Raw genomic sequence first — 13,607 nt, 5'->3', positions numbered from 1 at the left:
CGTTGACTCCAAGGATCTGTGCACTCTATAGAACAAACACTAAAATTCAAAAATTCTACAGAGCCCAGAGCACAAAGTGGAAAGGTGAAGAGTTCCAGTTGTAATGATACACCACTCAAAAAGATGATTGTAACAATACTCAGGCTTAAAGTGTTGGGAATGGCACCGGATGGCACCATCATAGCGTAGGAAATGCTGAATGCTGTGTGCCATGATGTTAAGTTGGGAGTTTTGAATGAGACACTAAGGTGAAACAGATGTGAAATTTCAGTGGAGTTGCCAGAATACCAAAGTTTCAAAAAGGGTTAGCTAAGAACTGGGCAGGTGGCACACACCTCAGAGATGGAGGGAGGATTTTTGTGAAGAGGATTTCTGTGACAGGAGATGTGCTCTGAGTTCAGAGGGGAGGAGCACAGGGACAAGGCTCACACCACTGCAATGAGTGGGGCCTCAAAAGAGTGTCCTGGGGAGCTCAATAGGGGACCCCTGGGCTTGGCGGGGCATCACTAGTTGGGATAGACACCCAACCTCAGGAATCGCCAATCAAAGAGATGGCAAAAGTGAATTGTGCCAACAGAGGGCATTTTAAGCATCAGCCATGCCAAGAAGGCCGGAAGCCATCCCACAGCAGTAAGAGCCCAGTTAGAGCGCAGGCCAGTGCAGAGGAGAAGGGAAGTAGACCATGAGCTGGACAGGGTGCTGAGGATCTGAGGGCAGAGTGAGATATCTGTTACTTTCTTTTCTCTTTTACAAATTGAATTCAAACTGCCCATACTTTACGGTACCAATGTGAGGGCTTTATTCTTGGCTCTCGAGGTTTCTGTTAGTGTTTGTCTTATCTCATTTTTTGTTTCTTTGTCAATAGTTTTGCCTCTTGATTCCTGGTATCTTTCCCAAACATTGGCAGATACAGTTCGCTTAGATCACTTCACTGTAAACTCTATTCTTTTGAAAAAAAAAATTAGTGGATCTGAAATTGGACGACTGATAGATGCAAGTTTGTCTTGAAACTTCACTGGTCAAGCAGTAGCAGAGGACCTGGTGCTTTAGAAAGACCCAAGGCCAGCATGGTCACAGACAAAGTCATGGGTTCCTGGCCTCTTTCCCTCTGTCCCGACGGCAGGACTCCACCAGGCCGCTCCAGCCTTCTCCCCATTCCCAGGGGGAGCTAAGGAAATGAAGCTGCAAGTGTAGAAGAACGGCATGCAGAGAGCCAGCTCCCTGAGATGTTTTCTTACGACTGAACAAAAAACACCTTTGTCTCAAACTTCATTCTTCCCAAGAAAAGCAGCTTAATGTGGTGCATTCAGAGGGAGTTGATGTGAGTTCACGTTGGTATAAATAACACATTGGCTTCATCTCACCTGTGTTTCTAGAATTCTACCTCATACTTCTTAGATTTGGGGATAACATTTTCATAACACGCTATAGGGAAAAGGCAGTCAGATAATTCCCCACATCTCTCCATTGTTTTACTTTATGTCTGCACACTGGGCACTCCCTGTGGAGCTGTTCAGAGAAACCTGAGGACAGACACCCTTGGCACCAACCCCTGAGACCTTTGGTCACCACAGCTGATGTGCCCAATAGGGGCCCAATTCTTGCTTTATCTAACAGAATATTAAACGACAAATATGAGCCCTGGCTGGTGTGACTCAGTGGTGAGAGCACTGCCCAAGGTCCGAAGGATCTCTGGTTAGATTCACGGTAAAGGGCATATACCTGGGTTACAGGTTCGATCCCTGGCCCCAGTCGGGGCATGTGCTGGTGGCAAACAATTGATGTGTCTCTCTCACATCAGTGTTTCTCTCTCTCTCTACCTGTCTCTCTCTCTCTCTCTCTCTCTCGCTCTCGCTCTCGCTCTCGCTCTCCCTCTGCCTCTCTTCCTTCCACTCTCTTTGAAAATCAATGGAAAAATTATCCTTGGGTAATTTAAAAACATACAAGTATGAATTTACAGTTATTCCCCCACGCCCCAACACACACCACACACACACACACACACACACACACACAATCTTCAGAGGATTATTGTTAATCTATGAAGATTTTCATGTACTTCACAACCTATCTCTTTTTTTCTGTAACAGATCCCGACATTTATCCTTAACATAGATCAATCATCAGTAAAGGAAAGAGCAGACATGTTGGAGTCAGACAGACCTGACTCTGACTTCCAGCCGTTGTTGTGCAGTAGAAAATGTCATGTGTGATATGCCTAGTGTTTTGGGTGGCATGTGTCAGGCAGCTCAGAAGTAGTAGAAGTATTCTTATTTAACGAAAATCCAAATTGCCTCTGTGGAGCATTATCCAAGGAGCCTGCCTTTTCCACCAAGTTGTGCAGGAGCCCCGGGCGTTTGTCTTGAAGAAAGGACATTTCAAAGGACAAAGCTTGCTTGGTGCCTAGAAATTGAGGAAGAACGAAAAAAAAATACCACCTGGTTTATTTATAAAAATGATCAACTAAAACTAAAAAGTCTAACAGTGCTTACCCTTTGTGAATAGGGAGGGGTTGTGAAGACTTAGAAAATCTTTCTTTATCCTGCCTTTCGAGACTTGCCATTTGGTGGAGGTTAATCCCCTATTTTAAACATGGAGCTCAACAAAGGTATAAAGGTGTGTTTCTATTTGGATGTGACCGTGCCTATATGCAGTGCAGATGCCAAATGTAGACTTTAAAGGGAAAAAAAAAAGATTATTCAAGGGCCACTTGGTGACGAGCTTGACAACTAGCTCCAAAGGTTAGCTTGGAATCACCTAAATAGAGTTCTCCTTTTGTTCAGCGTCACTGATGTAATAACAACAAGAACAACTAAGAAAACCGATTTTATTCAAGCAAGTGGAAGACGGAGAGCATGCAGACCTGAGGAGCAGACTGTCTCAGCAGCCTGCTCTTGCATTTGATTCTCATAGGGAAGAGCAAAGAGCAGGATTGTTCTGCAATTGGATGAAGGCTTAGTCGCTGAGCTGAACAGGAAATTATTATCTCTGTGGCCATGGAGTTTTAGGGGGAAAGACCTAATCTTAGGTAATCCTTCATGAGATGAACAAGAAGTTGGAGGGCTTATATCTGCCCTTTACAGCAGGTTCAGGAAGAAGGAAAAGGATCTTTGTTTGGCCTCACCACAGGTAAACAAGGGGGTCATCAGCTAGTCTCTTGGGAGCCATGAGAAAACGTTGACAAGGAGTCTTATTTATTCATAGAGGGAAGGGAGGTTCCTGGTGGGCAGCCATTTCTTAGAGCATAAAAGGGTGAAGGGATTTCTGAGACCCACAATGGTGGGGACGGTGTTCTTAAACATTGCTGTTCTCAGAGCACAGGGCTCAGGGGAAGTTCAACATGGATACTGCCATAAAGTTATAGCTCTCATTTCAGCATTTTAGAAATATGTATATGCTAATAACTATTAGTTAAAATAAGAGTGGTAACATGTCTTACAGAATTATGCTTCCTTTTTACATGGGAAATATGAAGTAAAATTATTTCCCGATCTTTAGTACCTTTGAAAAACAGTAAAAAAAAAACCAGTATGGCTCAGTGGTTGAGCATTGACATATGAACCAAGAAGTCATGGTTCAATTCTGGGTCAGGGCACATGCCCGGGTTACAGGCTAGATCCCCAGTTAGGGGGCGTGCAGGAGGCAGCCCATCAATGATTCTCTCTCATCGTTGATATTTCTATCTCTCCCTCTCCCTTCTTCTCTGAAATCAATATATATATGTTTAAAGTGTAGGAATTCCACAGGAGTAAAACAAAAGGTGCATCCTAGTTTGATAGAACATTCTTTATATTCTAGTTAGCTTAGCAGAGACCAATTTAGGATGTAGAAGTCATAAAACTATAAGTAAATTGTTTCACTAGTACTGGATATGAGCCTATAAAATTTATAAAAAACACAAACTATATCAAGTTTTTTTTGTTTTTCTTAGGAGTTTGACTAACACTTTTTTTAATTCAAGAGCTCGAAAATCATCTTTTTAAACTAATGTTGGAATGTAAGCATGTGAGAACATCTTCTCTTTTGATTGTAGACCTCTTGGGACATTTGACTAACATATTTGACCAATAATTTTGTTTGTGCATACTTGTGCTTACGGTATGTGTGTGCGCACATGCACATGTGTGTGAGTGTGTGTACTGATATATGTAGGAGAGGGCCTAAGAACAGGTTTATTATTAAGTATCGAGAGAATAAAGTGGAGTAGGAATGGGATTGTATGTATGAATTAGAGAAAACTATATACCGAACAGTTATGATTAGATTCCAAACACAAATAAGAGACAGAACGTGAGAACAGATAACACTTTGGGTCTGTTTTACCCAAAAGAATTTCTCATTGTTGGGAAACGCACAGTTGTCCCCCTGAGAGACTAACCAGGACAACTGGCCTCCATTTGGCTTTGGGAGGAGAGCCAGCTTTGCCTCGAAGCAGATGAGAAGAGTTTGGAACGGCAGCCAACTGTAGTACTGATCGTTGCTTACATGGAAAAGCCTCCACCTGGGACTGGAATAAGAATATCCACCCAACTCTGACCTCCCTTTCAGTTGTAAATGGAAACAATTTCTATTCTCTACTACATGGGATAATGACACTCTCTCTGGCTAATGGTTTAAATATTAAAGAAAACGTTAGGCAAAAATCTCAAAATCATCAATTTGGGAATGATGTAAAGATAAAAATAATCCCCTTAGGAAGTATTCAATTAGCAAAGAGGTATTCCCCTGGCACGAAGACCTAGTGAAAAATGTTGGTGCTCTTTTGCCTTAAGGCAGATTTTCAAATAATTATACACTATTTTCAACACCCCTTCCCACCCCCCCCCACCCCCAACTCTGCCTGTTGTTCTTTCTCTCTCTGGAAGGTCTAAAGAAGTCAACTCACAATTTGCCTTCCTAGTGGTTCTCCATGACACACACCTGACGTCTTTGGACAAATGCCTGGACAACAAGATAGGTCTTAGACAAAGCATGATTAGTTTCCTAAATTTGAACCCTAAATGCACCCTTGTTTTCTCTGATCATGGAGGTATCAGAGAGAACCCTTGAATAAATTCTAGAAATCGCATCTAGTCTTGAAGCTTGACAAAAGATACCTCATGTCATATCAACATTTATAAAAGGAACCCAGAAAGATTTAGAAGTTACATCAAAAAGTTTGTGAACACTAACATTTGTAGCAATCTACTAGTGTGTTGAAGGAAACCCCTGGAGGGAACTACACCTCCTTCATGAAAAACTTTCAGTTTTTTCTGGAAGCTGTATTCTAGTGACCTCTTGAAGAAGCAAGACACATTCAAGATCTTATCATTCTACAAGGCTACTGGGTAAAAAGTGACACCTTTCATCTTTACAGATTTCAGATATACTTGCATCCTTCAAATTATCCAAGCACTTCCTTTTCCCTATGGAAAGATGACCATTTTGTCTTCCTTACCTTTCCCCCTTTTAATTTAAAAAGTTTGTGTGTGGCCCTGGCCAGTGTGTCTCAGTGGTTGGAGTGTCAGCCACATGCACATAAGGATCATAGGTTCGATTCCTGGTCAAGGGCATGTACCTGGTTGCAGGTTCGATCCCCAGGCCCCGGTTAGGGCACGTGCAGGAGGCAACCAATTGATGTGTCTCTCTTACATTAATGTTTCTCTCTCCCCCTCCTCACTTTTTCTTCCCCTCCTCCCGCCCTTCCACTCTCTTTAAAAATCAATGGAAAAAATACCCTTTGGTGAGGATTAACAGCAACAAAAATTGTGTGTGAGTGTGTGTGCACGTGCGCGCTAGAATATGGAACATCATGAGGTTGTCCCCTCTTTTGTCGCCAGGCATGGGATCAGAAATGTCATCCTAGAGAAGGAGAACTCTATACATCAAAGCTGATCCAGCACTCTGTGCTTTCAAAGACTCATTAAACTGAGTTGCAAACACTTTGGTTAAGCTCAAACACATTTCTGAAAACACGGTATTAAATATCTGATGGATTTAGAAAGTATGTGTCACTAAAGCAATAAATAGAGTTGATGGTGTGATCAGTGAATTCTTGATTCTTTGATATCATGAAATTTATGGGCAGTGGAAAAGGCACCGAACAAACACACAGGCAACCCAAACTTGAATCCTTACTACTCGAACATACCTCATGACCCAGCAATTCTGCTTCTTGGAAAATATCCAAAAGAAACCCAAAGCACTAATTTGAAAGCATACATGCACTCCTATGTTCATTACAGTATAATTTACACCCTAAGCAGCCTAAGTGCCCATCAGTAGATGAGTGGGTGAAAAAAAAACTGTGGTACACTTACACAGTGGAATACTCCTCAGCCATAAAAAGAAGGAAATCTTACCCTTTGCGACAGCATGGATGGACCTGGAGAGCATTATGCTAAGTGAAATAAGCCATGTGATTTCACTCATATATGAAATCTAATGAACAAAAGGAACTAACAGGCAAAACAGAGACAGACTCATAGAGAGCAGGCTAACAGCTATCTGGGGATATAGGTTTGGGGGGTGGGGAAGGTGGACAGATTGAGCAAAAAAGAAAAACAGAACAAAACGTCATGGGCACAGACTATATGTGGTGATTGCCGGGGGGCGGGGGGGAGCGTGGGCATGGGTGGAGAAGGATAAAGGGGAATAATGGTGATGGAACAATACTTTACTTGGGGTGGTGAACACACAATGCAGTGTGCAGATGATGTGTTGTGGAATTGTGCACCTGAAACCTGTATAATTTAGTTAACCAGTGTAATTTCAATACATGAAATAAAAAGGAAAACCTCAAATTGAAATGTAAAACAGTATTTTTTCACAATCTTAATAATATGTGTCAGGTTTCATGCTTTTGTTCTATGTGGGTACCTTTCTCCCATCAGAAGACGATTGCTTTCTAGTATAAATACTCAAGGACAAGAGCTAGGCCGTTCTCTAAAACCTGCTGCCTTGGAGAGTTTATCACCAAGAGAATGCTGTCTCCACTATCATTCTTTGCCCCGCAGAATTGGGCTGGAAGTAAAAAGACTGATTTGAATTCTCCTTTGGTCTTAAATTGCCTTCATGTAGCCCCAGACATGTTAGTTTTGGGTTATAAATATCTATAACTATCTGTATCTATATATCTATATCTATATCTATATCTATATCTAATCTATCATCTTTTGGGTTATAAATATCTATAACTATCTGTATCTATATATCTATATCTATATCTATATCTAATCTATCATCTTTTGGGTTATAAATATCTATAACTATCTGTATCTATATATCTATATCTATATCTATATCTAATCTATCATCTTTTGGGTTATAAATATCTCTATATTTATCTATATCTATATCTATATCTATATCTATATCCATATCCATATCTATATCATCTATCTATCCATATAATACTTTCACTCCTCTCAGTGCTGTTGGGACTAGGAATTTTAAGCTCATGACTTTTGTACCTATATTTTCAGTCATTTCAATTAGTGTTGGTGGCTTAGTGAACTGGATTGAAACAATGAAATCCAAAGTAATAAACGGGCCCTGTGCAAACTTGACATGTTTATCCGATGAGGAACACATAGGGACCCAGTAACTCCTCAGAGTCATGCTTATCACTATTTTATTGATGGATTAATGCCATTTATATTAGAGAACTCTTGTGGTAAGAACCTACCAAATAATATAGTCTATATACTACTCAAGAATTCCTCCTGTATATATCAATGTAATTGCTTTATAGGTAAAGAAAAGTATTAAGAGCGATGCCAGCAAAATGATAGAGTAAGGACCTCCATATTATTCTCCTCTATAAAAACAATGAGGAAATTGGCAAAAATGGTCCAAATCAACTTTTTCTTAACTGTAGGCATTAATCAGAGCAGTAACCTGGGGAGCATTTCTTCAAGATAAAAATGGCCGACTCTTGGTAAGAACTGCAAGGCTCTCCGCGTTTCATTTCTCTCTCGCTGGCTCCACAGTAGCCTTGAAAACTAATAGCCTGCAATCACAGTGAGACCCGGCAGACTGGAGAGGGGAAAATGAAGTTAGAGACATTTGAAAGCTTCATTGCCAGAGAATTGTCATTATTTGACCTATCTGGTGATTCCCTGTAAAACCCAATTACAAGGCTGACTTTACTTTATATGACTCAGAGCTCATGGAATCATATATGAAAAGCCTTTTCCCAAGGAACTTATTTTTAATATCTTTTTAAATGATTTTTTTTTTGAGAAAGAGAGAGGAAGGAGGAGAGAGAGAAAGAGAGAGAAACATCAATGTGAAAAACATTGATCAGTTGCCTCCCACACACACCCAGACCAGAGATCAAACCTGCAACTTGAGTATGTGCCCTGATAGGAAATCGAACTGGCAACCCTTTGGTGCACTGGACCATGCTCAACCAACTGAGCCACACTGGCCAGGGTCCAGGGGAATTTGTTTTAAAAAAATTAGAAGAAACTGTTTAACTTTGTTGCTGTCTGAAGCAATAGATAACAGTTGGGGCAAACCATAAACCTAGCAAAAATCTTGAAAGAGAAAACTGGGGAATGCGATGTCCATAGGGCCTTTGGAAAATTCCAAAATATTTGTCAGAATACAGAAGACCGGGCGCATGCATAGAGCTGTGCACGTGCCCAGGAAAAACCTGGCAAGGCTGCACGTTTTCTTCCCTGACAGACTGGAGGTGCTGTGTAAGCAAGAGGTGGAGGAGAAGGCAGAGCCACACGTTGCCGGAGCACCGAAGACATGCCCCTCACATCCAGAAACACTTGGCAAAGACTGGGACTTGTTGGTTTCAGGTGTTTTGTGAAATCATTAACTAGCCATTTAGCAACTCTCAAAAGCTTCAGTGACTATATACAATTTTAAAGAATGAGAACAAAAAATTTAGCAAGCAAACAAACAACTGCTACTACAAACAACAGTAACATCAAGCTGTAGGGAGGGGGGAAATCTGATTTTCAGAGTTGTTACATTGTATTATATAAAATGCCAGTTTTCAACCAAAAATTGTGAGACATGCATAGAAGCAAAGTATGACTCATATGTAGGGAAAAAACCACACAAGCTAAAGAAACTTTCCCTTAGGAAGCCCAGGTTTTGGACTTAATAGAAACAGACTTTAAATGAGCTATTTTCGATATGTCTAAACATATAATGGAAACCATGTCTAAATAACTAAAAAAAGGATAGGAATAATGTCTCACTAAATAGAGAATATCAGTAAAGAAATATAAATGACAAAAAAGAAATTTATAAAAATTGAGTTGAAAAGTACAAAAATTGAAATGAAAATTTTATTAGAGGAGCTCAACAGCAGATCTGAGCAGGTGGAAGAAAAATATTAGCAAATGAGAAGATAGATATATTGAAGTTATCACATTTGAGGAACAAAAAAAAGGAAGAAATTTTAACAGAGCAAGAAATAGATATGAGATGTAAGTGGCCAAGAAGCATATACAAATATGCTCAATGGTCATTAGGGAAATGTAATTCATAACACAATGCAATAACATTTTACACCCACTAAGATGGCTATTAAAATTTTAAAAAGGACCATAAGCTTTGCAAGGATTTCTAGAAATTGAAACCTGCATAGTGAGAATTTTATATTGTGCAGCTGCTGTGGAAAACTGACAATTCTTCAAGTTTAACATGAAATTATCTTATGACTGAGCAGTCATGTTCATTGGTATACATCTAAGAGACATGAAAACAAATATCTACATAAAATCTTATACATCGATGTTCATCATAGCATTATCAATAATGGCCCCAAAGTGGAAATAATCCAAATATCAACTGATTAATACACAAACAAAATATGGGATTGCCATACAATGAAACATTATTCAGCCATAAAAAGAAATAAAATGCCAATATATATTACCTTGTGGATGAACTTTAAAAACATTACACTAAGTGAAAGAGCCAGACTTAAAAGACTACATATAACTTGATTCCATTTACATGAAATGTCTGGAATAGGTAAATTCATAGAGATAGAATGTAAATTAGTGGTTGCTAAGGACTGGTGGGAGGGAGGAATGGGATACAGTACAAATAGGTACAGGGTTTCTTTTGGTTGTAATTAAAATATTCTGAAATTACATAGTAGTGATGGTTGCATTATCTTATAAATATACAAAAAATCACTGAATTAATATGGATGGTGAATTATATCTCCCCCAATAGAGGGATATTATAAGGTCAAATATTCTTCACTGAATTTACATTGTTTTAAAAATTATGGAATTATTTAATGTTTGTTACGTACCTATAGCATATAGGCACTTTATATATTACCTCATTTATACCTCAAAACATCCCCTAATATCTTATTTAAAACAGAAAATCTCAGGTTCTGTGTGGTGAGCTGGCATGGCATGGCATACTCAGCCCCAGGACACCTTATGTGCCGCGCCAGCTCAGCCAGGTTCAGTGACCCTGAGAGGGGGCAGTGAAGGATTGAGAAAAGACAGACAAGAGAAGAAAGCTGGGTCTGGGTGGGACGCAGCTCCTGGGTGGAGAGACAGCGCCACGGACTACAAGTTGTGTCTTTATTTTATAGCCAGATTCCAAGAGGCAAAGTAAGGGTGTGGTCAAGATGTTTACAACATTCTTGTGAGTGTCAATCCTACTCAACTACATGCACCTGAACTCTATCAAGCCCACATCACTCAGACACGTGGGTCCACGTGTTCGGACCATAGGTTCAAGCTTACAACTACAGGTGTTGGCTATAATTGTGCTGGGAGGGCTCTGCCCTCCAAGCTGGGACTTGCACGTGACCATGAGAGGACTGTGTCCTCTCATTAGTCTGAGGCTTGAACCTGTCCAAACACTGTAGCCACTCTCCACAGTTCTGCCCTAGACCTGCATTCAGAATCTGCATTCTAATGACACTTTCTACATCCCATGATCCTTATGCCTTTTATGTTTAAGAAACGGATGAGGTTGTCATGAAAGATTCCTACAAATGTAATGAATGTGAGTCACCAAATATCAGTTTTCCTTAGCAGAGGTGATACCAGCTACATATACTCAAATCAGGGCTAAATTATGCATTCTTCTTATAACTTGAGTTTTCCCTCCTCCAGCATCTCTAAGTATCACTCCCTTTGAGTAAATGTGGGGGGAAAGACAAGTGTGCATCAGGTCTATTGAAGACTCAACAACACACTGGACCCTGTGTTGATGCTGTTCTCACCTTCACAGAGTCTCCATCGTTTTACTGGACATGCCCAGTCCCTTTACTCCAAAACATGGCTGTCTCAAGGCTGCAGGTGTAGGCCCCTTTGCTGAGAGTTTGAAGGTAATGGAGGGAAATTCATCACAGCACTTCAGAGCATGTAACTTGCAATTGACCCATTAGATATGTCTACTCTTCAGAGTTTGTAAGCTGCCACTTCTATAGAGCGTTTCCCACCAGGGAGCTCTCTTTTCTTCTCATTGGGTTTCTCCTTGAAAATCCATACTTCTCGCTTTATTATTTAGGACAAGTCTATTCTTTTTCTCCTCTTATCCACTTCCTGAAGGCTCCTTATCCACACCCAAGTGGCTCATTAATGTGTTTTCATGTACAGAAATGTACTATAGCAGGTTTTAAGAGTTAGATGGGACTGGTTGGGTTTTACATAAATCTTTCCCACCATACCCTTAATGGATTTATCTTGTCAGCCTAGTAATGCCCTCTACTTGGGGACCTAAAAACATGAAAACAGAGTGTGACTGAAGAGTTCAAAAAAGCAAAACTTTAAAGAGAAGACAGACATCACTTATGCTGAGCAGAGCCAGGGCCAGGGCTTTGGACATAGGTTGTGAGCCAAGCAGTGCTGCTAAAGTATCGCTTCCTGGCGTAGAAATGGGCTAAACTTAGATTTGTGGTTGATCTGGGCACACACAGAATTTTCGTTTTGTTTTTGCTTTCTCTTTTGATCCTTTTAATAAGCATTTTTTCTTATTTATTTTTCAAATAAGTAATCTGACAAAAAGAACTTAAGTTACCAATCATAGATCACAGCCCCAGAGGTCTACTAAAATTGGAGCAAGTCTCAAGTCACTTATCGAATAATTCTTATAATAAAACTTTTAAAACTATTTTCTTATGCTAGACTCCCAAGAATGAAAAACATTGTTCTGTTTACCACAGTTACAAACAATAAGTCTTCCTTTTTTCTTCCTTCTCTCCCTTCCTTCCACCCTTCCTCCTCCTCCTCTTCTTCTTCTTTTTATTCTTCTCCTATCACTCTTTCCCTTTTAAAAAATGCAATATGTGAAAATTGGTACCTCTTTTAATTTATGTTCTTTTGATAATTTTACTCTAGTTATTCTATTTATATATTTACTAATTTAATTTCCTTTTTGTCAACTAATTATACCTACCTTATTCCCATTTTATTTCCATTTTCCACATTAATTATGCCAAATCATTACAAATTATATCCCAATTTCAAATGTTCGCATTTAGAAATTTTCCTTTAGTAAATATTTAGTTGTCCCCCCTTAAATACACATTGGGTAATGGTAGCAGGCACCATTGGCACTCTGACTAGATCCTCTCCAATCCCTGTCATTGTTTTTGTGTGGCCTCCTCTAGCTCCCGTGTGCTTTTGCTCTCGGTGAAGCCCATTATCACTCTTATTGTTGGGACAACCTTCAGGCTACGGGAGCCTCCTTGATTGAACATGCAGAGAACCTGAGACATCTGGGAGTTTATGCTTCCACCAGGGGTGACCTTAACCTCCATTGAGAACCAGGATAACAGGATGGAAGTTCCACTCCCCTTGCTGCAGGCCGGGAGAAACTCTGGACTCCTGTCTCCCTGCATAGTTCAGCTGAAGCCTTTTTTCCTGCGAGACATTTCGCCCAAGATCACACCTGGCTGGAGTCTTCCCTTTTCTGACTCAGTTTCCCCCGCTCCCTAACTGATCCTCCCTGAGAGTGCACACACATCTCCAGGGCCCCGGCCATCTGCCCTCTGAGAGTGCTGTTTCGCTGTGGAAAAAGGAGAGATAGAATGCTTTGGGAAGAGGTAAGTTGTGGAAAATCAAACCACAAAAGCTACAAAGAATCCTTACATCACCTCTGTCATTTCTCAGATAAGCTAATATGCACCAAGACAGAGTGCGTGGCTTTGCCCACGATCGCACAGCCCGGACTAGTACAAATACCTTACCTGGGCTCTCACAGAGGACCACATAGGGCACTGCTGCGAAGGCAGATCTGCTGCTTCTGCCTTCATGATCGATGGCATTTATCTGAACTCTCTGTTTCCCACCTTGGCTACCAAACTACTTTAATGGTTAATCTGATTATTAAATGAAATAATACATACTAAAAGATTAGAAAAGTTACTAATATGCTGTAATCGTTACTGGGGGGAAAAACTACTTAAATCAATATTTTAATATCATGTAAACCTAAGCTAATTAGTTGAAAATGTTATTGCAACTTATTTTATAAAGTACTTAGTCATAGCTTTCTTTTATTCTTACAAAATCTTTATATTTCAGAAGAGGAAGTTGATAGTTCAAATAGAATTGTGGATGTTTTGCAACCTGATATAATTATCTTTCCCCATATCTCCTGTTTTCTATATGATATCAAACCAC

At 40.0% G+C, this 13,607-nt stretch overlaps 1 protein-coding gene across 1 annotated transcript in view; it reads right to left on the bottom strand.

The window, feature by feature from the left end:
* The window catches only part of NRG3 (neuregulin 3), a 1,093,034-nt gene extending 1,079,797 nt beyond the window's left edge, over nt 1-13,237 (bottom strand). The window contains exon 1 of the mRNA XM_014544204.1: nt 13,172-13,237. Coding sequence (XP_014399690.1) covers nt 13,172-13,237 — 66 coding nt within the window. The remainder of the gene's footprint in view (nt 1-13,171) is intronic.
* Between the last annotated feature and the right edge of the window lie 370 nt (nt 13,238-13,607).

The sequence above is a fragment of the Myotis brandtii genome, unplaced genomic scaffold (genome assembly GCF_000412655.1).
Source record: "Myotis brandtii unplaced genomic scaffold, ASM41265v1 scaffold356, whole genome shotgun sequence".
NCBI lineage: Eukaryota > Metazoa > Chordata > Mammalia > Chiroptera > Vespertilionidae > Myotis > Myotis brandtii.
The sequence above is the reverse complement of the archived record's forward strand: the minus strand, read 5'-3'. Positions and strand labels throughout refer to the sequence as shown.